At 51.5% G+C, this 24,636-nt stretch overlaps 1 protein-coding gene across 1 annotated transcript; it reads right to left on the bottom strand.

The window, feature by feature from the left end:
- Nucleotides 1–1,729: 1,729 nt before the first annotated feature.
- On the bottom strand, nt 1,730–8,778 carry LOC132389889 (cystatin-B-like). The gene is made up of 3 exons (XM_059962450.1): nt 8,664–8,778; nt 7,139–7,249; nt 1,730–2,182 (listed from the first exon to the last, which is right to left on the bottom strand). Exons 1-3 carry the CDS (start codon nt 8,724–8,726, stop codon nt 2,051–2,053), a joined length of 306 nt encoding a protein of 101 aa, XP_059818433.1. The 5' UTR covers nt 8,727–8,778; the 3' UTR covers nt 1,730–2,050.
- Between the last annotated feature and the right edge of the window lie 15,858 nt (nt 8,779–24,636).

The raw sequence follows: 24,636 nt of genomic DNA, 5'->3' as shown, positions 1-24,636 counted from the left end.
CTATGGCAGTTTCTTCTTCTGCCAGAGATTTCATTCTGCACAGTGATGGCCCCTCAATGATTGAAAGAGTAATTTCAATGGCTGGAGTGGGCTGCTGTTTCCGGATGTGAAATAGTGACTTCAGGAAACATGGTTCCCGTTACCTCAGCGCAACGGGCAGAACTAAAGACAGGGTCGGAACTCCAATCAAGAACGGCCAAGCAGAACAAGAACTCAGAAGTGACACAAAACTGCCGTCAGAAATTGACAGTCAAAAGCCACTCCAAAAAGAATAATGCGGAGTGGCGTGGGAATGCCTCCGCGGGTGAGGGTGAGAAACGTGTAGCACGGGGAGGGGTAAACGATGGTAGGGTCCTCATTATTAACTGTATGTTAACTGCATATATAAAATGGCTTCTCTGCAGGGTGATAATGAAGTGTTTTTTTTTGTGGGTAACTGCTGAGGTAATGGTCTGTTTAGTCGGAATGTTTGGGTTATAATTGATAACGCAGCAACGAACCGACGGTACCAAAGTTGTTCCATTTCCAACACCCCATAAGCTTTCTTAACTACTCTGTCTACCTGGGAGGTAACTTTCAGGGATCTGTGGATATGTCCCCTGCCGCTTCTCCACACTACCTGGTAGCCCGCCATTTACTTTGTACTCTGCCTTGGAGTTTGTCTTTCCGAACTGCACACCTCACACTTCCCCGGGTTGAACTCGGGTCCCCCTTTGATCAGCTACTGTTGGTGAAGCTGCGTGCGAGGATTCGCAGGACAGCGGGAAGATCGACGACACCTGTTTACTGGCGTTCCCCCTGTCGTGGATTTCGCCTTGGGTTACAAATATCTCCCTCAACACAACCGAATCAGCTCTGCATTGGAACTGAACCGAACTTTCTAACATCCCATCGTCAGACTGTAACTTTTACCAGCTGAGCTTGTCTTTGTTTGGCGAACTTTATCTGTACTCCTATGTCCGCATAATGCTGCTAACCTTTGATTACCTGGTTAATTTACTATATTTAGTAGTTACTAATAAAATAGTGACTGTTAACCGCAAACTAAAGTGCGTCCTATTGCTGCTGATAGTTTTACAGGGTTGCGAGCATGTAACAGGTACTCTCCCCAGGGTTGCGTGTACCTAACACCACGCAAACCACCGCCGCCGCGCTTGGCACAGCCTTCCTTTAACTTGCTCCAGCTAACCAATCCCAGAGGCCGGCTGGTCGCTTGTCGGAGCTCTTCTTCGTGAATTGCCCCGAAACTCTGGCTTTGAAAATCTCGATCGCCGCCCCGATTGAAAAGTGTCCCTCTTACGCGCTCCCTGCCGCAGATTGTACAACACGAACCGCTCTCTCCACTCGCCCCCTCTCTCCACTGACTCCGACCTCTCCTCCCGCAAACTCCGCCCCTCATCCCTAACGCGCCAACTCCTCCCACGAACCCCGCCCTCTATTTCCTCTCATCCCGCCCACCTCACACACCCCGCCCTCTCATCCCACTGACATCATCCACACCTCGCAGTGATTCCCCTCCACACGCCACCTCGAACCGCGCCCCCTCCCCTTGTCGCCGTGACCGCCTGCCTCCGATTGGATCTCCGTCAGACTGTAGGTCAGTGGCCCGCAAACTTCCGAAATTATACACTCCCCCTCCGACATCCGCACTAGCTGCCCTGCAGCGTTGCCCCCGCCCCCAGCATCCGAAAGAGAGGATGGTTAAAGACGACCAGACGACCAATCGGATCAACGCGTTTTATTGGCGAAAAGCTTGTGCGTCGAACAGCTGACGGTTCAGGTGGCCTCAGCGAGCTGGAGAGGTGGGTCTGCTGGTATTCCGGGAGCGCGGGACGTGTCGGTGAGTTGGCGGGGGTGTAGGGTCTTGGGGAGGTGGGAGTGTGTCTGGGATCTGTGGACAGGAAGAACCAAACCCCGCATTAAACAGTGGGTAGCTCAAGGGTGTCCCAACTACCCCGTGACGAGCTTTGTAGGGAGGGAGGGGAATATTCCCGAGGGGTGGGCCGCATGCACAGCGAGGGGTTGGCATCGGTCAGGAAACTCTCGTTTCTCAGACCAAGGGTTCCAGCGGATCGCTCATCCTGAAGTTTTCCACGACCGCCAGCAGAACTGAATCAGAGATAGAGTGCTGACGAGGAACGAACACCTCAATGTGGAGGACGTTGTTGTTGCTGATATCGATCTGTGGGGAGGGTCACTCGGTTAGTCATGGGAGACCCGTCCGACAACCCCTCCTTCCCATTGCCACTTCCCTGATCCGCGCTCTCGACAGGCTTCCCTCCGCATCTCCGTCACTTCATCCCGCGCTAATCGCCTCCCCGTCTCCATCACCGCTCCCTCCCCTACACCCCCGTCTCCATCGCACCTCTCCCCTACACACCCCGTCTCCAGCACACCTCCCTCCCCTACACACCCCGTCTCCATCGCCCCTCCCTCCCCTACACCCCCCGTCTCCATCGCACCTCCCTGCCCTACACACCCCGTCTCCAGCACACCTCCCTCCCCTACACCACCCGTCTCCAGCACACCTCCCTCCCCTACACCACCCGTCTCCATCGCCCCTCCCTCCCCTACACCCCCCGTCTCCAGTACACCTCCCTCCCCTACACCACCCGTCTCCATCGCCCCTCCCTCCCCTACACCCCCCGTCTCCATCACCGCTCCCTCCCCTACACCCCCGTCTCCATCGCACCTCCCTCCCCTACATACCCCGTCTCCAGCACACCTCCCTCCCCTACACATCCCGTCTCCATCGCACCTCCCTCCCCTACATACCCCGACTCCAGCACACCTCCCTCTCCTACACCCCCCGTCTCCATCGCCCCTCCCTCCCCTACACCCCCCGTCTCCATCGCCCCTCCCTCCCCTACACCCCCCGTCTCCATCGCCCCTCCCTCCACTACACACCCCGTCTCCAGCACACCTCCCTCCCCTACACACCCCGTCTCCATCGCCCCTCCCTCCCCTACACCCCCCGTCACCATCGCCCCTCCCTCCCCTACACCCCCCGTCTCCATCGCCCCTCCCTCCCCTACACACCCCGTCTCCATCGCCCCTCCCTCCCCTACACACCCCGTCTCCAGCACACCTCCCTCCCCTACACACCCCGTCTCCATCGCCCCTCCCTCCCCTACACCCCCCGTCACCATCGCCCCTCCCTCCCCTACACCCCCCGTCTCCATCGCCCCTCCCTCCCCTACACACCCCGTCTCCATCGCCCCTCCCTCCCCTACACCCCCCGTCACCATCGCCCCTCCCTCCCCTACACCCCCCGTCTCCATCGCCCCTCCCTCCCCTACACACCCCGTCTCCAGCACACCTCCCTCCCCTACACACCCCGTCTCCAGCACACCTCCCTTCCCTACACCACCCGTCTCCATCGCCCCCCCCTCCCCTACACACCCCGTCTCCAGCACACCTCCCTGCCCTACACACCCCGTCTCCAGCACACCTCCCTCCGCTACACACCCCGTCTCCATCTCCCCTCCCACCCCTACACCCCCCGTCTCCATCGCCCCTCTCTCCCCTACACCCCCCGTCTCCATCGCCCCTCCCTACCCTACACTCCCCGTCTCCATCGCCCCTCCCTCCCCTACTCACCCCGTCTCCATCGCCCCTCCCTCCCCTACACACCCCGTCTCCAGCACACCTCCCTCCCCTACACACCCCGTCTCCAGCACACCTCCCTCCACTACACACCCCGTCTCCATCGCCCCTCCCTCCCCTACACACCCCGTCTCCATCGCCCCTCCCTCCCCTACACACCCCGTCTCCAGCACACCTCCATCCCCTACACACCCCATCTCCATCGCCCCTCCGTCCCCTACACACCCCGTCTCCAGCACACCTCCCTCCCCTACACACCCCGTCTCCATCGCCCCTCCCTCCCCTACACACCCCGTCTCCAGCACACCTCCCTTCCCTACACCACCCGTCTCCATCGCCCCTCCCTCCCCTACACACCCCGTCTCCAGCACACGTCCCTCCCCTACACACCCCGTCTCCAGCACACCTCCCTCCCCTACACACCCCGTCTCCAGCGCACCTCCCTCCCCTACACCACCCGTCTCCATCGCCGCTCCCTCCCCTACACACCCCGTCTCCAGCACACCTCCCTCCCCTACACACCCCATTTCCAGCACACCTCCCTCCCCTACACACCCCGTCTCCATCGCCCCTCCCTCCCCTACACCCCCCGTCTCCATCGCCCCTCCCTCCCCTACACCCCCCGTCTCCATCGCCTCTCCCTCCCCTACACACCCCGTCTCCAGCACACCTCCCTCCCTTACACACCCCGTCTCCAGGACACCTCCCTCCCCTACACCCCCCGTCTCCATCGCCCCTCCCTCCCCTACACCCCCCGTCTCCATCGCCCCTCCCTCCCCTACACACCCCGTCTCCATCACACCTCCCCTACACACCCCGTCTCCAGCACACCTCCCTCCCCTACACCACCCGTCTCCATCGCCCCTCCCTCCCCTACACATCCCGTCTCCAGCACACCTCCCTCCCCTACACCACCCGTCTCCATCGCCCCTCCCTCCCCTACACCCCCCGTCTCCATCTCCCCTCCCTCCCCTACACCCCCCGTCTCCATCGCCCCTCCCTCCCCTACACACCCCGTCTCCATCACACCTCCCCTACACACCCCGTCTCCAGCACACCTCCCTCCCCTACACCACCCGTCTCCATCGCCCCTCCCTCCCCTACACATCCCGTCTCCAGCACACCTCCCTCCCCTACACCACCCGTCTCCATCGACCCCCCTCCCCTACACATCCCGTCTCCAGCACACCTCCCTCCCCTACACCACCCGTCTCCATCGACCCCCCTCCCCTACACCCACCGTCTCCAGCACACCTCCCTCCCCTACACCACCAGTCTCCATCGCCCCTCCCTCCCCTACACCCACCTCCAGCACACCTCCCTCCCCTACACCACCCGTCTCCATCGCCCCTCCCTCCCCTACACCCCCCGTCTCCATCGCCCCTCCCTCCCCTACACACCCCGTCTCCATCACACCTCCCCTACACACCCCGTCTCCAGCACACCTCCCTCCCCTACACCACCCGTCTCCATCGCCCCTCCGTCCCCTACACATCCCATCTCCAGCACACCTCCCTCCCCTACACCACCCGTCTCCATCGACCCCCCTCCCCTACACATCCCGTCTCCAGCACACCTCCCTCCCCTACACCACCCGTCTCCATCGACCCCCCTCCCCTACACCCACCGTCTCCAGCACACCTCCCTCCCCTACACCACCAGTCTCCATCGCCCCTCCCTCCCCTACACCCACCTCCAGCACACCTCCCTCCCCTACACCACCCGTCTCCATCGCCCCTCCCTCCCCTACACCCCCGTCTCCATCGCCCCTCCCTCCCCTACACACCCCGTCTCCATCACACCTCCCTCCCCTACACACCCCGTCACCAGCACACCTCCCTCCCCTACACCACCCGTCTCCATCGCCCCTCCTTCCCCTACACACCCCCGTCTCCATCGCCCCTCCCTCCCCTACACACCCCGTCTCCATCACCCCTCCCTCGCCTACAACCTCTCCCCGTCTCCTTCACGTCTTCCATCCGCTACACCCTCCCCGTCTCCGTCACCCCTCCCTCCCCTACCCCCTCCCCGTCTCAGTCACCCCCTCTCCGCTAACCCCTCCCAGTCTCAGTCACCCCCTCCTTCCCCTACCATCCTCCCCGTCTCCGTCACCCCTCCCTCCCCTAACCCCCTCCCCGTCTCCGTCAGCCCTCCCTCCCCTACACCCCTCCCCTCCGTCAACCCTCCCTCCCCTACACCCCCGACTCCATCGCCCCTCCCTCCATACACCCCTCCTCGTCTCCATTGCCCCTCCGACTCCTACACAACTCCTTGTATCCATCACCCCTCCCTCGCCTACAACCCCCGTCTCCATCGTCCCTTCCTACCCGACAGCCCTCCCCATCTCCGTCACCCCTCGCTCCCCTAAACCCCTCCCTGTCTCCGACACCACCTTCCCTGACTACACCCCACCCCGTCTCCATCACCCTCTCCCTCCCCTACTCCCCTCTCATCTCCGTCAACCCTCACTCCCCTATGCCCTTCCCCGTCTGCGGCACTTCCAATCTTCCCTTCACACCTCTCCGTCTCTGTCGCCCCCTTCCACCCCTACAGACCTACCCCATTCGATCACCTCCCCTACACCTCTCCCCTCACACCCTCTCGCGGTCTCCGTTCCCCTCCCAGTCCTGCAGCCTTCCCGTCTTTCTTAATCCTAACCTCCCGTACACTTCTCCTCTCCCACCCCCTCCCGGTCTCCATTCCCCTCCCACCTCCTCCCGTCTCTATTCCCCTCCCGTCTCCATTCCTCTCCCAGCCCTGCACCCTTCCCGTCTTTGCTATTCCTAACCTACACCTCTCCCCTCCCACCCTCTCCCGGTCTCCATTTCCCTCCCACCCCCTCCCGGTCTCCATTTCTCTCCCCCCTCCCTGTCTCTATTCCCCTCACACCACATCCCGGTCCCCAATTCCCTCCCACCTCTCCCGGTCTCCATTTCCCTCCCACCCCCTCCCGGTCTCCATTTCTCTCCCCCCTCCCTGTCTCTATTCCCCTCACACCACATCCCGGTCTCCATTTCCCTCCCACCCCTCCCGGTCTCCATTTGCCTCCCACCCCTCCCGGTCTCCATTTCCCTCCCACCCCCTCCCGGTCTCCATTTCTCTCCCCCCTCCCTGTCTCTATTCCCCTCACACCACATCCCGGTCTCCATTTCCCTCCCACCCCTCCCGGTCTCCATTTCCCTCCCACCCTCTCCCGGACTCCATTCCCCTCCCACCCCTCCCGGTCTCCATTTCCCTCCCAGCCCTCCCGGTCTCCATTTCCCTCCCACCCCCTCCCGGTCTCCATTTCTCTCCCCCCTCCCTGTCTCTATTCCACTCACACCACCTCCCGGTCTCCATTTCCCTCCCACCCCTCCCGGTCTCCATTTGCCTCCCACCCCTCCCGGTCTCCATTTCCCTCCCAACCCCTCCCGGTCTCCATTTCCCTCCCACACATCCCGGTCTCCATTTCCCTCCCACCCCTCCCGGTCTCCTTTCCCCTCCCACCCTCTCCCGGACTCCATTCCATTCCCAACCCTGCCCCCTTCTCGACCTTGATCAGGTAAAGTTTTCCCAGCATACAAGGCTGGTCCTGGTCACGGCAGGTTTTCGCGATGTACGTCGTCAGTTTATGGCCGATGTGATGTTCCACACTGGATTTCACCTGGAACAACACAGACAACTGAATCTCCCGGAGAGGACAGAGCGACACGAGGTAGGGTGTCTGGAACCGAGTGACGGTATCATTTTTTCTCTCTCACCCCTCTCTCCATTTCCCCGCTTTTGTTCGCTCCGACGCACGCTTTTCACATCGTACCCTTCATCCTCCATCTCCCTCGACTCTCTCCGACCTGTCATTTCATCCTCAATCCGTCACTCTCTTCCCCCCTCTCTCCGCCTCCCCGGCTCTTTCACCCACACTCACCGTCTCCCTCTTCCCCCCTCTCCTCCTCCATTGCTCATATCCCCCTTTCTGTGTGCCTCAATACCCTTACCCTATCCGGGCATTTCCTCTTTCCTCTTTCGCGTCGCTCCGTCACTGAACTTTCTCCACTTTCCCTGCCCTTGCCAACACCTCCTTCGTCTCACTCTCTGCTACCTCATTCCACAGTCCCTGCTCTTCCTCACACTTTTCCCGTCACGCTCTCGCTCTTCCCCCCTCCCCGTCTCTATCCTTTACCTTCTCTCCAATTCTCCTGCTGGAACTCACACCTTTCATCCGTCTCTCTCTTTTTTCTCTCTCTCTACCTCCCACTCTTTCCTTCTCCTTCCCTCTCCGCGCTCGAAAATTCCCCTGCCCTCCCTCCCCTTTCTGGCCTCTCGCATATCTCTATTTTCCCTGCTCTTCTCCCCGTATCCCTGTCTCTCTCTCCCATCTCCCCACTCCCACTACTCTTTCTCCACCCTCCCACCTCTCCCTACTTCCCCTGATCTATCCCCTTCCTCTCCCCGTCTCCCTCTCTCTCTCTCTCTCTCTCTCTCTCTCTCTCTCTCTCTCTCTCTCTCTCTCTCTCTCTCACTCTCTCTCACTCTCTTTCAAACTCACTCTCTCTCTCACTCTCTTTCAAACTCTCTCACTCTCTCACCCTCTCTCCGATTTTCAATTATCTCGCTATTCCCCCCTTTTGCTATTTCTCGCTCTCTCCACTCCTGGCTCGTCCTCCTTCCACCTCCCTTTCTCCTACTGTTCCTGCCCCTCGCATTCCGTTTCCTTCTCCAACTTTCCTCCCGCACCCTAATCCAAACCCTCCTCCTCCTCCTTCCTTCCCACTTTCGTCCCCCTCCCTTCCCAAACCCCCCTTCTCCCTCTACCTCCCTTCCCTCCCCGGTACCGACGCCCTCCCCTATCCTCTCCCATATATAGCCCCCTCACACCTTTCCCGCACTCTCCTCCTTCATCCAGCCTCCGCCCTGTCAGTGTCATCATTATCCTCCCCGTCCTACACTCAATCCTCTCCTCTCCCTTCTCCAAATGGACTTCCACTGCCTTTTCCATGCCTTTACATCTCTACCCGTCTCTCGCATGTATGTACCCGAGGAAGGGTAGTTTAAGGGTTCTGAAAGATTTTGCAACTCACCGCATCTGCGATATTCTGGACGTCTGACGTGGCCGGCCGTTCACCTGTCCACACTGGAGCCATCTCTCTCTCTGTTGCACTTGTTCGTTCGCTGATTCTCTCTCTCCCTCTCTCTCTCTCTCTCTCTCTCTCTCTCTCTCTCTCTCTCTCTCTCTCTCTCTCTCTCTCTCTCTCTCTCTCTCTCTCTCTCTCTCTCTCTCTCTCTCTCTCTCTCTCTCACTCGCTGTCTCGCTACCTGTCAGGGCTGCTTTTAAAGATCTGGCCCCTCCCCGACAGGTCCCTCCCCGGCTCAGCTATTCCCCTCCCCGTTCTGCCCTCTCTTGGGCTCTTCCCCTCCTCCTGGGGCATGGAACCTGACCCAGGCACTGCTCGAATGTGACCTATCTACAGGAAAGATGTACAGAGCATAAAGAACATTCACAAAGATGTTGCAGTATAGAAACATCGAAACATAGAAACATAGAAAACCTACAGCGCAATACAGGCCATTCGGCCCACAAAATTGGGCCCTATATCTCCACACCTCAGAAATTACCAGGCTTACCTATAACCCTCTGTTTTACTAAGCTCCATGTACCTATCTACAAGCCTCTTAAAAGCCCCTATCGTATCTGTATCCACCACCGATGCCGGTAGCCCATTCCACGCACTCACCACTCTCTGAGTAAAAAACTTACCCCTGACATCTCCTCTGTACCTACCTCCAAGCACCTTGAAACTGCCTTTTTGTGTTTGCCATTTCAGCACTGGGAAAAAGCCTCTGACTATCCACGTGATCAATGCCTCTCATCATCTTATACACATCTGGCAGGTCACCTCTCATCCTCCGTCGCCCCAAGGAGAAAACGCCGAGTTCACTCAACCTATTCTCATAAGGCATGCTCCCCAATCCAGGCAACATCCTTGTAAATCTCCTCTGCACCCATTCTACGGCTTCCACCTCCTTCCAGTAGTGAGGCGACCAGAACTGAGCACATTACTCCAAGTGGGGTCTGACTTGGACCCGGGTTTTCAGGAAACATTGAATGAGGTAGGACTGCACTATTTAGAAGGTAGAAGATTGAGAGGGGATTTGATAGAGGTTTACTGGCTTTATCCACGGTGGTTGGGTGAGACTGCAAGCAGAGATCAAGGATCAAGGGTGAAAGGTGAGAATTTTAAGGGGAACATGAGGGGGAAAGTCTTCACTCAGAAGGTCGTGAGAGTGTGGAATGAACTGCGAGCAGGAGTGGACAGGAGGCTTCTGGAAGTCTATGATCCAGCTGTGAATGGACTAGATGGGCGGAAGGGCATGACTGTATGTCGTTTATCTCTATGACTCTGTAAAGTTTGCAACAAAGCTATCGATTCCATCACCCAAATCATTAACATATAACGTTAAAAGAATCAGTTACAGCACAGACCCCTGTGGAACAGCACTAGTCACCGGGAGCCAACCAAAAAAAAGTTCCCTTACTTCCCACTCTTTGGCTGCCAATCAATAGACAATAGACAATAGGTGCAGGAGTAGGCCATTCGGCCCTTCTAGCCAGCACCGCCATTCACTGTGATCATGGCTGATCATATACAATCAGTACCCCGTTGCTGCCTTCTCCCCATATCCCTTGACTCCGCAAACAGCCAATGTTTTTTCCATGCCAGTATCTTTCCTGTAATATCATCAGGTCTTAACTTGTTAAGCACCAGCTCCACAGCAAAGAAAGTCCAGCAGCGTCTCTACTTTTTGCGAAGACTGAGGAAAGTCCATCTTCCAACCCCCATCCTTATCACATTCTTCAGGGGTTGTATAGGGAGCATCCTGAGCAGCTGCACCACTGCCTGGTTCGGAAATTGCACCGTCTCGGATCGCAAGACCCTGCAGCGGATAGTGAGGTCAGCTGAGAAGACCATTGTGGTCTCTCTTCCCGCCATCACGGAGATTTACACCACAAGCTGCATCCGCAAAGCAAACAGCATCATGAAGGACCCCACGCACCCCTCATACAAACTCTTCTCCCTCCTGCCGTCTGGGAAAAGGTACTGAAGCATTCGGGCTCTCACAACCAGACTGTAATAGTTTCTTCCCCCAAGCCGTCAGACTCCTCAATACCCAAAGCCTGGCCTGACACCTTCATCATTTATTATTATATTGAAATTTGTCCTCTACTGTGCCTATTATCTTGTTTATTAATTATTGTACTGCCCTGCACTGTTTTGTGCACTTTATGTAGTCCTGTGTAGATCTGTAGTCTGGTGCAGCTTTTATGTTGCTTTACGTAGCCTTGTGCTGTCTCACATAGTCTAGTGTAGTTTTGTGTTGTTTCATGTAACACCAGGGTCCTGGAGGAACGTTGTTTCGTTTTCACTGTGTACTGTACCAGCAGCTTATGGTCGAAACGACAATAAAAAGCGACTTGACTTGATTTGACTAAACAACATCCACCGATTCCCCAGTCACTAACATGCTTGTTATTTCTTCAAATAATTCCAACAGATATGTCAGGCAAAAATTTCCCCCAAGGAAACCGTGCTGTCAGCGACCTATTACATCATGTTCCTCCGGGTACACTGAAACCATCTACTTCGCAACCAAGTCCAAACACTGTGGTCAGACTAACTGGCCTGTAATTTTCTTCCTTCTACCTCCCTCCCCTCTTGAAGAGTGGAGTAACATTTGTAATTTTCTATTCCAACAAGAACATGCCAGGATCAATTGATTCTTGAAATAGCATTATTAATGCCTCCAACATCTCTTCCACCTCCACTTTCAGAACACTGGGATGTCTATCTTCTTGCCTGGTGACCGTTCAATGTCCCAAGTACCCTCTCCCTGGTAATGGCAACTTCACATTCTTCTTCCTCCTGACACTCTCGAACTTACAGCAGACTGTTTTGCAGTTAACATTGACGCAAAATAACTATTCAGATTTTTCCGCCATTTCCTTGTCCCCATCACATCTCCCTCACGTTATTTTAGCAGTCCAATATGTGTTGCAGCCTCAGTTTTATGTTTTATATATCTGAAGAAACTTTCGGTGTCCTCTTTAATATTATTGGCTAGCTTCATATTCCGCTTTTTCCTTCTTCGGTTGGTTTCTCAAACCTTCACAATCCTCTAAATTTTCACTACTTTTATGATTACACTTTGGCTAAATGTTGGCTTTAACTTCTCTTGTCAGCTATGGTCGCGATATCCCCCTTTAGCATACGTCTTGTACTTTGCGATGAGAATATCCCTACATCTTCTGTACCTACTTCCAAGAAGCTTAAAACTGTGTTCTCTCGTGCTGGCAATTTCACCCCTGGGAAAAAAGCCTCTGACTATACACAGGATCAATGCCTCTCATTATCTTATACACCTCTATCAGGTCACCTCTCATCCCCCGTCGCTCCAAGGAGAAGTGGCCGAGCTCATTTAATCTTTTCTCATAAGGCATGATCCCCAATCCAGGCAACATCCTTGTTAAATCTTCTCTGCGCCCTCTCTATGCTCTCCACACCCGTCCTGTTGCACGGCGACCAGAACTGAGCACAGTTCTCCAAGAGGGGTCTGACCAGGGTCCTCTTAAAGTTGCAAAATTACCTCTCGGCTCCAAAACACAATCCCGTGATTGACAAAGGCCAATGCACCGTATGCCTTCTTAATCACAGAGTCATCCTGCGTAGCAGCTTTGAGTGTCCTATGGACTCGAACCCAAGATCCCTCGGATCCTCCACACTACCAAGAGTCTTACCCATTCGTACTATACGGAGAGTAAGGGTTCTAGAACAGATCCCTGAGGTACACCTCTGGAGCCCGACTTCAATGCAGATTGTGATCCGTCTAGAACCACTCTTTGCTTTCTGTGGGAAAGTTAGTTCTGGATCCATAAAACAATGTTCCCTTGGATCCCATGCCTCCTTACTCTCTCAATAAGCCTTGCATGGGGTTCCTTATCAAATGCCTTGCTGAAATTCATATACACTACATCTATTGCTCTTCCTTCGTCAATGTGCTTAGTCACATCCTCAAAAAATGTGTATGGAACCGGACTAGATAGCAGAGGGATTGGAAAAGGTACAGAGGAGATTTACCAGGATGCTGCCTGGTTTAGAGAGTATGGATTATGATCAGAGATTAGGGGAGCTAGGGCTTTACTCTTTGGAGAGATGGAGGATAAGAGGAGACATGATAGAGGTGTACAAGATATTAAGAGGAATAGACAGAGTGGACAGCCAGCGCCTCTTCTCCAGGGCACCACTGCTGAATACAAGAGGACATGGCTTTAAGGTAAGTTGTGGGAAGTTGAAGGGGGATATTAGAGGAAGGTTTTTTATTGGTTGGTGTGGAATGCACTGCCTGAGTCAGTGGTGGAGGCAGATACTCTAGTGAAGTTTAAGAGACTACTAGACAGGTATATGGAGGAATTTAAGGTGGGGGGGGGGTTATATGGGAGGCAGGGTTTGTGCGTCGGCACAACATTGTGGGCCGAAGGACCTGTAATGTGCTGTACTATTCTATGTTCTATGTTCTTCTAAGACTACCCTTTCACCGGGTATTCGACATACCACAGGCTCTCTCTCTCTCACGAACAAGGGAGAAAGTGATATCTCGGTTTCCCAGCGAGAGGGGAGAATCAACAAAGCAGCTCGCCAATCTGTGGTGTTAAAAGTCTGTTGCGTCGTTTTGTTTTTTCCGAGCTCGGGTCCCAGGGTGCACAGCCAGCAGCCTGCTCGCTGCTGACGATCTTTCGTGTTCCTCGACCCAGCAGGCGGCGTCACCGGCCTGGAATCTGGCCGTCTCCAGAGCCAGGAAATTCCGGCACACCGAAGGCGCACTCGTCTTCTAGGCCGCACCCTTGGCATGTCGAGAAGCGGCCGGTCGTGAGGCCCCGCAAGGAATCAAAGTCAGCGTGTATCTCCAGGTCGGGGTCTTCTAAAGAAACTGGTCAAGGAAAAAAGAAAGAGATATCAGAGATATAAATAGAGCTGTTTCCGAAGATAGTAGCAAAGGAGTCGCCATTAGACGCATTCGTGTTCCTAAAAGTCAAAAAGAACGAATAGATGGAATGCAATTATAAACTAGCTAATTGCATAAAAGAAGGTAGCAAAGCATTTCTTCCGAGTTATTAAGTAATAAAAGAGAGGCGAGAATATGTATGGTAGCATGGTGGCTGGGAAGATGTTGGAGTCGATTGTGCAGGATGTCGGTTCGGTTGACCTGGGGGCACATGATAAAATAGGCCGTAGTCAACGTGGTTTCCTCGAGGGAAAATCTTGCCTGAGAAATTTGTTGGGAATATTTGTAGAAATAGCAAACACGCTGGACAAGTGAGAGTCGGTGGGTACTGTGCCCCTGGGTTTCAGAAGGCCGTTGGCAAGGAGCCACACGAGGCCGTTTAACAAGTTAAGAGACCCCAGTATTATAGGAAAGCTACAAGCATGGAAATTAGTACCGGCTACTCCTCATACGTTAACCCCTTAATTTCCGGAATAATCCGCGTGAACCTACTGTGGACTGTCTCCAATGACAACACATCCCTTCTGAGACATGGGTCCCGAAACTGTTGACAATACACCACGTGCGACCTGACTAGTGTCTTACAAAAGCTCAGCATTATCTCCTTGCTGTTATATTCTATTCCCCTTGAAATAAATGCCAACATTGCATTTGCCTTCGTTATCACAGACACAATTTGTAAATTAATCTTCTGGCGTCTTGCACGAGGACTCCCAACTTCCTTTGCAATTCTGATGTTTGAGCTTTCTTCCAATTCATATAATAGTCTGCACCATTGCTCCTGTTACTATCAAACATTTCCAAGCACTACATTACATCTGACACTTTTATGCCCGTTCCTCCAAATTGTTTAAGTTTTCCTGCAATCGCATTGCTTCCTGAGCACTAGTTACCCCTCAACCTATCCTAGTAAACCCTGACACAAAACCATCAATTCCGATCGAAATCATTGACAAACAATGTCAAAAGTAGCGAGCCCAAAACAGACCCCTGAGGAACACTGGCAGCCAATCGGAAAAGACCACTTCAATTCCTGCCTGACAGACATTCCTCTAGCACGCCACTATCCTTCTTGCAATGCCACAGGATTTTATCTTCTTCAGCAGCCTCATGTGTGACACCTTATCAAATGCCTTCTGAAATCTCCAAGTAAATGACATCCGCTGCCTCTCGTTTGTCCAAACTGCTTGTTACTTCCTCGAAGAACTCGAACAGATTTGTCAGGCAAGATTTCCCTTCACAGAAACCATGCTGACTTTGACTTATTTTATAATTAGCCCACCATCGCCATTTCAGTGGCCCAGTATCAACTTCCACCTCCTTTTAACTCTTTACGTCACTGAGCAAAAACACCTTTAGCATTATGCTTTATATTATTGGCTAGTCAGCCTTCGTGTTTCGTCTTTTCTCATCTTATGTCTTTTCAGTTGCCTTTTATTTGCTTTGGAAAAGTTCCCAATCATCCAACTTCCCACAGACGTCTGTGCACTATACACCCTTTCATTGACTTTTGTGCAGTCTTTCAGTTCCTCTGTCAGCCACAATTGCCTAACCCTGTCATTTCGGAGCATTTCCTTCTGTGGGAGATGTCTATCCGGCAAATGTGAACTATTCTGTCTACCGTCATCCCCGACAGTGTCCCCCTCTAATCCTCCAGGGCAAGCTCCTCCCTGCCCTGTCAACAACACCCTTATATTTACAGATTTCCTTAATCTGATTGTCTATCTGTTCCTCAATGTCCCGAAGGCTGTTCGGGGCTCCTGTCAGTCTCATTGCACGCTTCCTACTCCACAGTCTGAGAGTGTTGAAACATTACCCGTCATCTGTTTTTCCCGACACTGCTGTGTAATCAGCTCACTTCCTCTTTGTTCTTCCAACTGTCTCAGGCTGTGATGCAATCTGTTCCCTTGGACCGCCGAGAGCTGACTGGGGTCTCTGCAGGAACCTGACCCCGACTGAGAGTGAAGTGGTGAAAATCTGAACGCGTGAAACCTGAAATCTAGCTGATTTACCTACCTAGCGTTAATGAGAAGCATAAAAAAAACTACAGCACAATTCTGGCCTTTTGGCCCACAATGCTGTGCAGAACATATATTACTTTGGAAATTTTCCAGGGTCTATCAGGTCAAGCGAGATCTGCCAGGGAATATTTTCCATCACAGAAACCATGCTGACTTTGACTTATTTCAGCATTTGTCTCTAAGTACCTCGAAACCTCAACCAGAATCATAGACTCCAACGCTTTCCCACCAACTGAGTTTAGATGGTGGCCGATAGGTTCCTTTCTTTTGCCTTCCTCCCTTTTTAAATACTCGAGTGACCTTTGCGATTTAACAGTCCTTCTGGACCATGCCCGGGGGAAGTGATTCTTGAAAGATGACGACCAAAGCTCTTCAGCAATCTGTCTCAGGACTCTGGATGTAGTCCACCTGGTCCAGTTGACTTAGCCATCTTTATTGTCTGAACGGTGTCGGGTTAGATAAGGGAGAAATTCAAAGAGACCTAGGAGTCCTAGTTCACCAGTCAATGAAGGTGAATGAGCAAGTGCAACAGGCAGTGAAGAGGGCAAATGGAATGGTGGCCTTTATTACAAGGGGAATTGAATACAAGAGCAAGGATGTCCTTTTGCATTTGTACAGGGCCCTGGTGAGACCACACCTGGAATATTGTGTACAGTTTTGGTCTCCAGGTTTAAGGAAGGACATTCTGGCAATTGAGGAAGTGCAGCGTAGATTCACTAGGTTGATTCCTGGGATGGCAGGGCTGTCATACGCAGAGAGATTGGAGAGATTGGGCTTGTACACGCTGGAATTGAGGAGATTGAGAGGGGATCTGATTGAAACGTTTAAGATAATTAAAGGATTTGATAGGATTGAGGCAGGAAATATGTTCCAGATGTTGGGAGAGTCCAGTACCGCATGGATTGAGAATAAGAGGTCAGTTATTTAAAACAGAGGAGGAAGAGCTTCTTCTCCCAGAGGGTTGTGGAGGTGTGGAATGCACTGCCTCGGAAGACGGTGGAGGCCAATTCTCTGGATGCTTTCAAGAAGGAGCTGGATAGATATCTGATGGATAGGGGAGTCAAGGGTTATGGGGACAAGGCAGTGACTGGGTATTGATAGTGAATGATCAGCCATGATCTCAGAATGGCGGTGCAGACTCGAGGGGCCGAATGGTCTACTTCTGCACCTATTGTCTATTGTCTATTGTCTATTGACATTTGAGGCACCTGGACAAGCTCTTTACCTGGCATGAGGTCCAGTACGTCCTCTCATCCCGTTGGACCGTCAGCATGTTGATTTCAGAAACTCTCCTGGATACGCTTAATCAATTCAGCCCTGTCTGAACTCCTTACATTAAAAAGCCACTAGCTTATATTGGGGAAATAGAAACACCCCCCACCCCGACTCAACGCCATTATTTTACACATTTCCTGAATCTGAAGATCAATATCCCAGTGGCTGTTAGGGGTTGGGTAGTACAAACCCCTCAGCGTAATTGCACCCTTCGTGTTCCTGAGTTGCAAACAAATGGACTGTGTGTTTGAACCCTCCGTTATGTCTCCCGTAGTGGAGCGGTGACATTAGCAGTGTAACTACACCCGACCACTCACCCGAGATACCATTAATGCTCAATGTGATAAAACACCAGCGGACCTGCTGCTATTCCGGAGATGTTTGTCTGCGAGTGCTGTTGTATCCTTGCCCGTAGAGCATCGCTAACCGACTCTGTTTTGTAATCTGTTCATTTCCTCTTCATTCTTCCATCTGTTTCAGGTTGTGGTGTTTTCTCAAACAAGAGAAAACAGGCCGACGCTGGAAATCCAGGGAACACACACGGAGTGCTGGAGGAACTCAGCAGGCCAGGCAGCAACTCCGGAAAAGAGTACCGTCGACGTTCCAGGCCGAGATCCTTCAGCAGTTCTGAGGCTGTGACTTCTAGTTCTTGATGTTCCCACAAGAGGAAACAGCCTCTTCACATCCACCTTACCTGCTCCTTTCATCAATTAGTAAGTTGCAATCTGATCCCCTTCCCACATTCTTCTAAATTCCACTGTGCAGACTCAAAGCTGGCAATCGTTCCTCATATGTTAACCCCATTCATTCCCCGAATTACCCTCGTAAACCTCATCTCTTCTCTCTGCAATGACAGCACACTCCTTCTGAGATATGGGGCCCGAAACTGATAGCAGTACTCTAAATGCGGCCTGACTTGTGTCTCATAAAAGCTCAGCATTATTTCCTTGCTTTTATGTTCCAATATCCTTGAAATAAATTCCAAAATTGCATTTGTCTTCGTTATCACAGACTCAACCCGTAACCTGACCTTCTGGGAGTCTGGCACGAGGACACCGAAGTCCCTTTGCACCTCTGGCGTTTGAGCTTTGTTCCCATTTAGATCATGGTCTGCGCTTTTCTTCCTTTTACCCGACTGTATTATCAAATATTTCACAACACTGTATACCATCGGACATTTTTATGCACGTTCCTCTAATTTGTCTAAGTTCGACTGCAATCGCATTGCTTTCTGAGCACTACATCCCTCGCAAAATATCTTCGTACACTTTGACACAAAGCCATCTTTGTCACTTGGACCCTGTTCTAGGACTGTTCATCCAGTGAGCGGTCAGTCACCTGGCCAGGCTCCAACAACGAGATGTCGTGGTACATATTGCGTACCGACAACATAGGTAGGAAAAGGGAAGCGGTCCTGAAAGCAGACTACAGGGAGTTAAGAAGGAAGTTGTGAAGTAGGTCCTCATGTGCAGTAATGTCAGGATTACAGCCTGTGCCACACGACAGTGAGTATAGGAATCGGAAAAGATGGAGGATAAATGCGTGGCTAAGGGATTGGAGCAGGGAGCGGGGATTCAAGTTTCTGGGTCATTGGGACCACTTTGAGGCAGGTGTGACATGTACAAAAAGGACGGGTTTTACTTGAGCCCAGTGGAACCAATATACTGATGGGGAGGTTTGCTACAGCTGCTGGGGAGATTTTAAACTAGAACTTCAACTTAAACGTTTTTTTGTCTAAATCGGACCGGCAGGCTGATAGTGAAGCAGTAAGGAATCTCGTACAAAAACCATTTTTATTCACCGCTCGGGGGAAAAAACGCTGGACTGCGCAGGCGCGTGACGTCAGACAGTAGAGCTCCAAAGGTCTAAACAGGCGACCACTGTATACAGCGGGCAGCGGCGTGAGAGGGAGCAGAGTGGGACGTCTTGAGCTCAACAAGCTTTGACAGAGGCCAGGGTGGGTTCCGGTAAGTTTTGCTCTGTTCGCTAAGAGTGGAGAGAATGCCAGGCTGGATGTTGGAATGCTCCTCTTGCAGGATGTGGGAGAGACAACGACACCTGCAAGAAGTTAGTCCAGCTGCAGCTCGTAGGGACCTGGAGCAGGAGCTGGATGACTTCCGGATCAATCGGGAGAATGAGGGAGGTAGTTACGCCAATGGTTACCGTCAGGCGAGGGAAGGGGAAAGGGCAGGCGGTGCAGGGCTCCCCTGTGGCCATTCGCCTCAACAGCAAGTATACCGATTTGGATACTGTTGGGGCCATGAGTTAACTGGGAAAAGCTGCGGAAGCCGGATCTCTGGTACTGAGTCTTGTTCTGCAGTGCAGAAGGGAGGGGGGAAGGGAGAGCGGTAGTGGTTGAGGACTCGATAATTAGAGGTACAGACAGGAGGTTCTGTGGTAGGAACAGAGACTCCCGGATGGTTTGTTGCCTCCCGGGTGCCATGGTAAGGGATGTCTCTGATCGCCTGCACAGCATTCTGAGGTGGGAGGGGGATCAGCCAGATGTCATGGTACACATCGGTACCAATGACGAAGGAAGAAAGAGTGAGGAGGTCCTGAAGAGTGAGTATAGAGAGCTTGGTAGCAAGTTATAAAGCAGGACCTCGAGGGGGGCAATCTCAGGATTGTTACCTGTGCAACGTGCCAGTGAGTCCAAGAGTTGGATTCTCTGGAGGATGAACACGTGGCTGAGGAACTGGTTCAGGGGGCAGAGTATCAGATTTCAGGATCATTGAGACTCTTCTGGGACAAGTGGGACTTGTAAAAGAGAGACGGGTTATACCCGAACTACAGGGGAACCAATATCCTTAAAGGAATGTTTCTTAGTGCTGTTGAGGAGGGCTTAAGCTAGATTTACAGGTGGATGGGAACCAGAGTGACCGGGGAGATAGTGGAGCGGGGGGTGAAAATAAATTATGTATAAAAGTTCATGCAAAGTTACAATTGGAAGAGTTGCGTGTGGTGGTAATAATCTTCTGAGGTGTGTCTTTTTCAATGCGAGGAGTATTGTAGAGAAGGCAGACGAGCTGAGAGCATTGATTGACACATGAAATTACAACATTATAGCCATTAGTGAAACATGGCTACAGGAGGGGCAGGACTGGTAGCTTAATTTTCCAGGGTTTAGATGTTTCAGAAGTGATAGAGGCAGAGGAATGAAGATGGTGGGTTGGGCGTATGACATTGATTGTCAGGGAAAATATTACAACAGTGCTCAAGTAGGACAGATTACAGGGCTTGTCTACCGAGGCCATAAGGGTGGAGCTGAGGAACAGGAAAGGTATGACCACATTAATGGGGTTGTATTACAGACCACCCCATAGTCAGCGAGAATTGGAGGAGCAACTCTGTGGAGAGATAACAGACAACTGCAGGAGAGGGAATGCTGTGACTGTAGGGTATTTTAATTTTCCGCATATTGATTGGGATTCCCATACTCTTCAAGGTCTTGTCGGGTTAGAGTTTGGAAAATGTGTCCAGCAAGGTTTTCCAAATCAATATACAGAGCTTCCATCTACAATATTAGATATCATATTAAAACTGGTATGGAGTCTATGGAAATAAGACAAGCAAGTATTGAGGTCATGGAACCGATACAGATTGAATTGGAGGAAGTACTTGCTGTCTTGAGGCATATCCAGTAGATAAATCCTCTGGCCCTAACAGGGTATTTCCTCGGAGCTTGAAGGAGTCTGGTGCTGAAGTTGCAGGGGCCCAGGCAGATAATCTTAAAATGTCTGTATCTCCGGCTGAGGTGCCGGAGATTTGGAGGATAGCTCATGTAGTTCCGTTGTTCAAAAAAAGTCTGTAAAAGTAATACGTGAATTTCTAGGCCAATAGGTTTGACGTCAGTAGTAGGAACATTATTGGAAGGAGAATTCCGAGATATGAACTATTAGCATTTGGATGGACAGGCACTTATTTGTGAGAGTTAACGTGGCTCGGTGTGTGGTAGGTCATGTTTAACAAATCTGTTTGAGTTTTCCGAGGAGGTTACCAGGAAATTGGATGAAGGGAAGGCAGTGGTTGTTGCCTACATGGACTTCAGTAAGGCCTTTGGCGAGGTCCCGCATGGGAGGTTAGTTAGGAAGATTCAGTCGCTAGGTATAAATGAAGAGGGAGTAAATTGGATTAGATATTGGCTCAATGGGAGAAGCCAGAGAGTGGTAGTGGAGGATTGCCTCTCTGAGTGGAGGCCTGTGACTAGTGGTGTGCCACAGTGATCAGTGCAGGGTCCATTGTTGTTTGTCATCTATGTGAATGATCTGGATGATAATGTGGTAAATTGGATCAGTAAATTTGCTGATGATGTTAAAATTGCACTGTAGTGGACAATGAGGAAATTTCCTCCGCAAACGACTTAGAAAGAGAGATCTCCTTGGGTTACACATCAACTTCTAGACCAGTCTACCATGTGAGCCCTTGTTATTAGCCTGTTCAAGCATCTGCATGGTTCATCTACTACCAATTCGTGGTCTGTCCTCCCCATAAAAAATCAGCCCGACAAATCTAACTGGGTCTCATGCCACCTGTCATCTCCGTCCCCCTTCTCCCTTCTATTCTCCCTATCTTTCCCTCTCCGGCCCAGTCTCACCTCTGTATTCCTTCTCCATCTCTCCCGACGTTCCTTTCTACCTTCTTTCAGACTGAACTACCATCTGGGATCTTGATACTGGACTTGTCAAGAGTCCAGTATGTCTATCAATCCGGATATACCTGTTCTGCAATCCCCTCTGGGTCCACAACAATCTGCACAGTAGTCTTCCAAAGGGAAAATAATTAAATGTCTTTTTGACTTCCCTGTTCACCTTGCCCACTACCCTGTTCTCATGAAACGTCCTGGATCCTAACTAAAAAAATATAGACTGTTTTGCTCATGAACGCAATAAACTGCAGAGTGCAGTGGAAAAAGACTGAGACTAGTTTCGAAACCAACTTCCCCTCCGTGAACTCTTTCGACACACACTGCTGCTCCGATAAAGCACCCAGCTTCATCAAAGGTCCCCGGATACGAGACTAGTCAAGAGTACATTGTCCGGACATATCAGTTAGTCAAATTCCCCAGGGTCCCACACCATCACACAGAGTAGTCTGCAAGTTAAAGCAATTAATGTCTTCTGTTCTTCCCTGTTCACCATGTCTGCTACCCTGTTCTCATGAAACGTCCTGGTTCCTGACTAAAAATATATAGACCGCTCCGCCCACGGCGGCAAGAAACTGCGGAGTGTTGTGTAAAGAGCTGAGCCCAGCTCCGAAACGAGCCTACCCTCCATGAACTCTTTCTACACATCCCCCTGCCGCGGGAAAGCTGCAAATAATTATCTCCATCCACCCCGAAAATTCTCTCCTCTGCCCCCTCCCATCTGAGTGAAGAGGGCAAAGCATGTCTCACTGGGCTCAGTGACTGCTTCTACACCACTGTCATCAGATTATTGAACCGTCCGCTACTACAATCAGATGTAACCCTGACCACACAATACACCTCTTTCTGGCCCTGGCACGTAATTGCCTGCCTGCCTGCACTGCATTTTCTCTGTAACCGTGATCCTTTATTCTGTATTTTGTTATTATTTTACACTGCTCTGCTCCAGCGATGTGTTCTGAATCAACGTATGTGTCTGGGATCTCTCTTGTCTGTGCTATGGTCCGGTCCGAAGACCGCATTCCGGGTCTTGGTCCGGTCCGCGGATGACGGACTCCGGGTCTTGTAGCCATCCCTCATTTCGCCCTTGAGCCCAATTCGTCGCACCTCTGAATCATCGTGGCTTGTTGGGGCTCAAGGAGGCGCACCTGATGCCCATCGGCTGGCGGTGTCTTTAGGGGTTACTGGGACTGAGTGGCCTCACAGGTGAGGCCCCATGTCAAATGCCTTCTGAAAATCCATGCACACAACATCGACGGTTCCCCTTTGTCTCTCCTGCTTGTTATTTGTTGAAACAACTCCAGCAGATTATCAGACAGGATTTTCCCTTGAGGAAACCTTGTTGACTGTAGCCTGTCTGATCACGTGACTCCAAGTACTCTGAGACCTCATCCTCAATAATCGTCCCCAACATCGATGCTTGAACTTGCCATAGGTCTAAACAACATCTAGCTGCGACAACTCTCCAGTACCAGTACTGGCACTCCAAATTCCCTTCATCAGGGTCGTCACTACCTCCTCATGTAGATGCTGTCTGGCCTGCTGAGTTCTGCCAGAATTTTATGCTTTTACTTAATTTCAGCATCTGCAGATTCACTCGTCCTGGCCTTTAGTTTACCTTCTTCTGATTCTGTCCCTTCTTGATGTGTGAAGTGACTTATGCAATTCTCCAGTCTTCTGGAAACATTCCAGTTCGTCCTGATTCTTGAAAGACCATGACTAATGCCTCCACGATCTCTTCAGCGACTCACATCAGAGCCCTGTGGTAGACACCATCTGGTCCAGGTTAATTACCTAATCTCGGACCCTTCCGGTTCCCAAGAATCCTCCATCTAGTAATGGTCATCTCAGACATTTCATGACCCCTGTCATCCAAAACGCGCACCAAACGTTCGGTGTCTTCCATCGGGAAGACTGAAGCAAAATGCACATACCTGTTCTGCACCGACTCTCAAATTGTTACTTTTGAACACATCGCTGGACCTTTGTTAGGAAATGCGACTCCCACTCCTCACTTGCCTGGTCCATTCTGATCCTACCAAATCTGGCTTTTCTCCAAATTGAGATCGAAATCCAAGGGCCTTAACTCCATTTTTTTCGCATGTCATCTTTGAAACTGTTGCTATTGTGAACACGAGATGCAAGGTATTCCCCTGCATAAACTTCCGTCACCAGCTATGTCGCATTACCGAAAGGCAGATCAACTACACACTGTCCCTGGTTGGAAAACACAAGGAAATAGAACATTGTTAATATTTTGTCGTCTTCTCATTTCCAACCAGACTATTGTCAGCGGGTTGTATCAGTGATCAAGATGTCAATAGCTCAGTGATAAACTTCTTCTCGCCATGCTTGTGTTTGTATCCCTGAGGTTGTGTTTACATGTTGGGATTTTTCCACACCTTATATCAAGATTCAGAACGGTCCAAGAATCAGCAATAAACGTTTCATGCGAGTGCTGTACAGCATTAGCCTGCACGATTTTCAAAACATGTTACTCCGATTGAATACATCGATATATATCTGTTTCTTCTATTTTGTTCGGGTAGATTGTAATTGTTTAGAACTCCTCTCGGTGGCCAGAGGAATTTAGTATTTTTTTGATTATATTGAAGGTCTGGATGTTTGATAAACCGTGGGGTGGAGATCCGAATCTACCCGAACGAAATAAAAGAAACATAAAACATACAACATAGGATCGTTCAGGACAGTACAGGCCCTTCGGCCCACAATGGTGCATCGACCCCAACACTGACTCCCATATAACCCCCTACCTTAAATTCCTCGATATAACTATCCAGCAGTTTCTTAAATTTACCTAGTCTATCTGACTCCACCACTGACCCAGGCAGTGCATTCCACGCACCAACCACTCTCAGAGTAAAAAGCCTTCCTCTAATATCCCCCTTGAACTTCCCTTCCCTTACTTTAAAACCATGTCCTCTTGTGCCGAGCAGGGGTGCCCTGGGGAAGAGATGCTGGCTGTACACTTTGTCTATTCCTCTTAATATCTTGTACTCCTCTATCATGTCTCCACTCATTCTCCTTCTCTCCAAA

Source organism: Hypanus sabinus, unplaced genomic scaffold (assembly GCF_030144855.1).
Source record: "Hypanus sabinus isolate sHypSab1 unplaced genomic scaffold, sHypSab1.hap1 scaffold_694, whole genome shotgun sequence".
Taxonomy (NCBI): Eukaryota; Metazoa; Chordata; class Chondrichthyes; order Myliobatiformes; family Dasyatidae; genus Hypanus; species Hypanus sabinus.
Note: the sequence above shows the minus strand (reverse complement) of the source record. Positions and strands in the feature narration are given on the sequence as shown.

What these genes read in the sequence shown, in the direction of transcription:
- LOC132389889 (XM_059962450.1), bottom strand. Translation starts at nt 8,726, where the DNA reads ATGGCTCCAGTGTGGACAGGTGAACGGCCGGCCACGTCAGACGTCCAG. An exon ending in TCCAGAATATCGCAGATGCG is followed by an intron (nt 7,250 to 8,663) that starts GTGAGTTGCAAA and finishes GTGTTGTTCCAG; the next exon opens with GTGAAATCCAGTGTGGAACA. An exon ending in GAAAACTTTACCTGATCAAG is followed by an intron (nt 2,183 to 7,138) that starts GTCGAGAAGGGG and finishes CCCTCCCCACAG; the next exon opens with ATCGATATCAGCAACAACAA.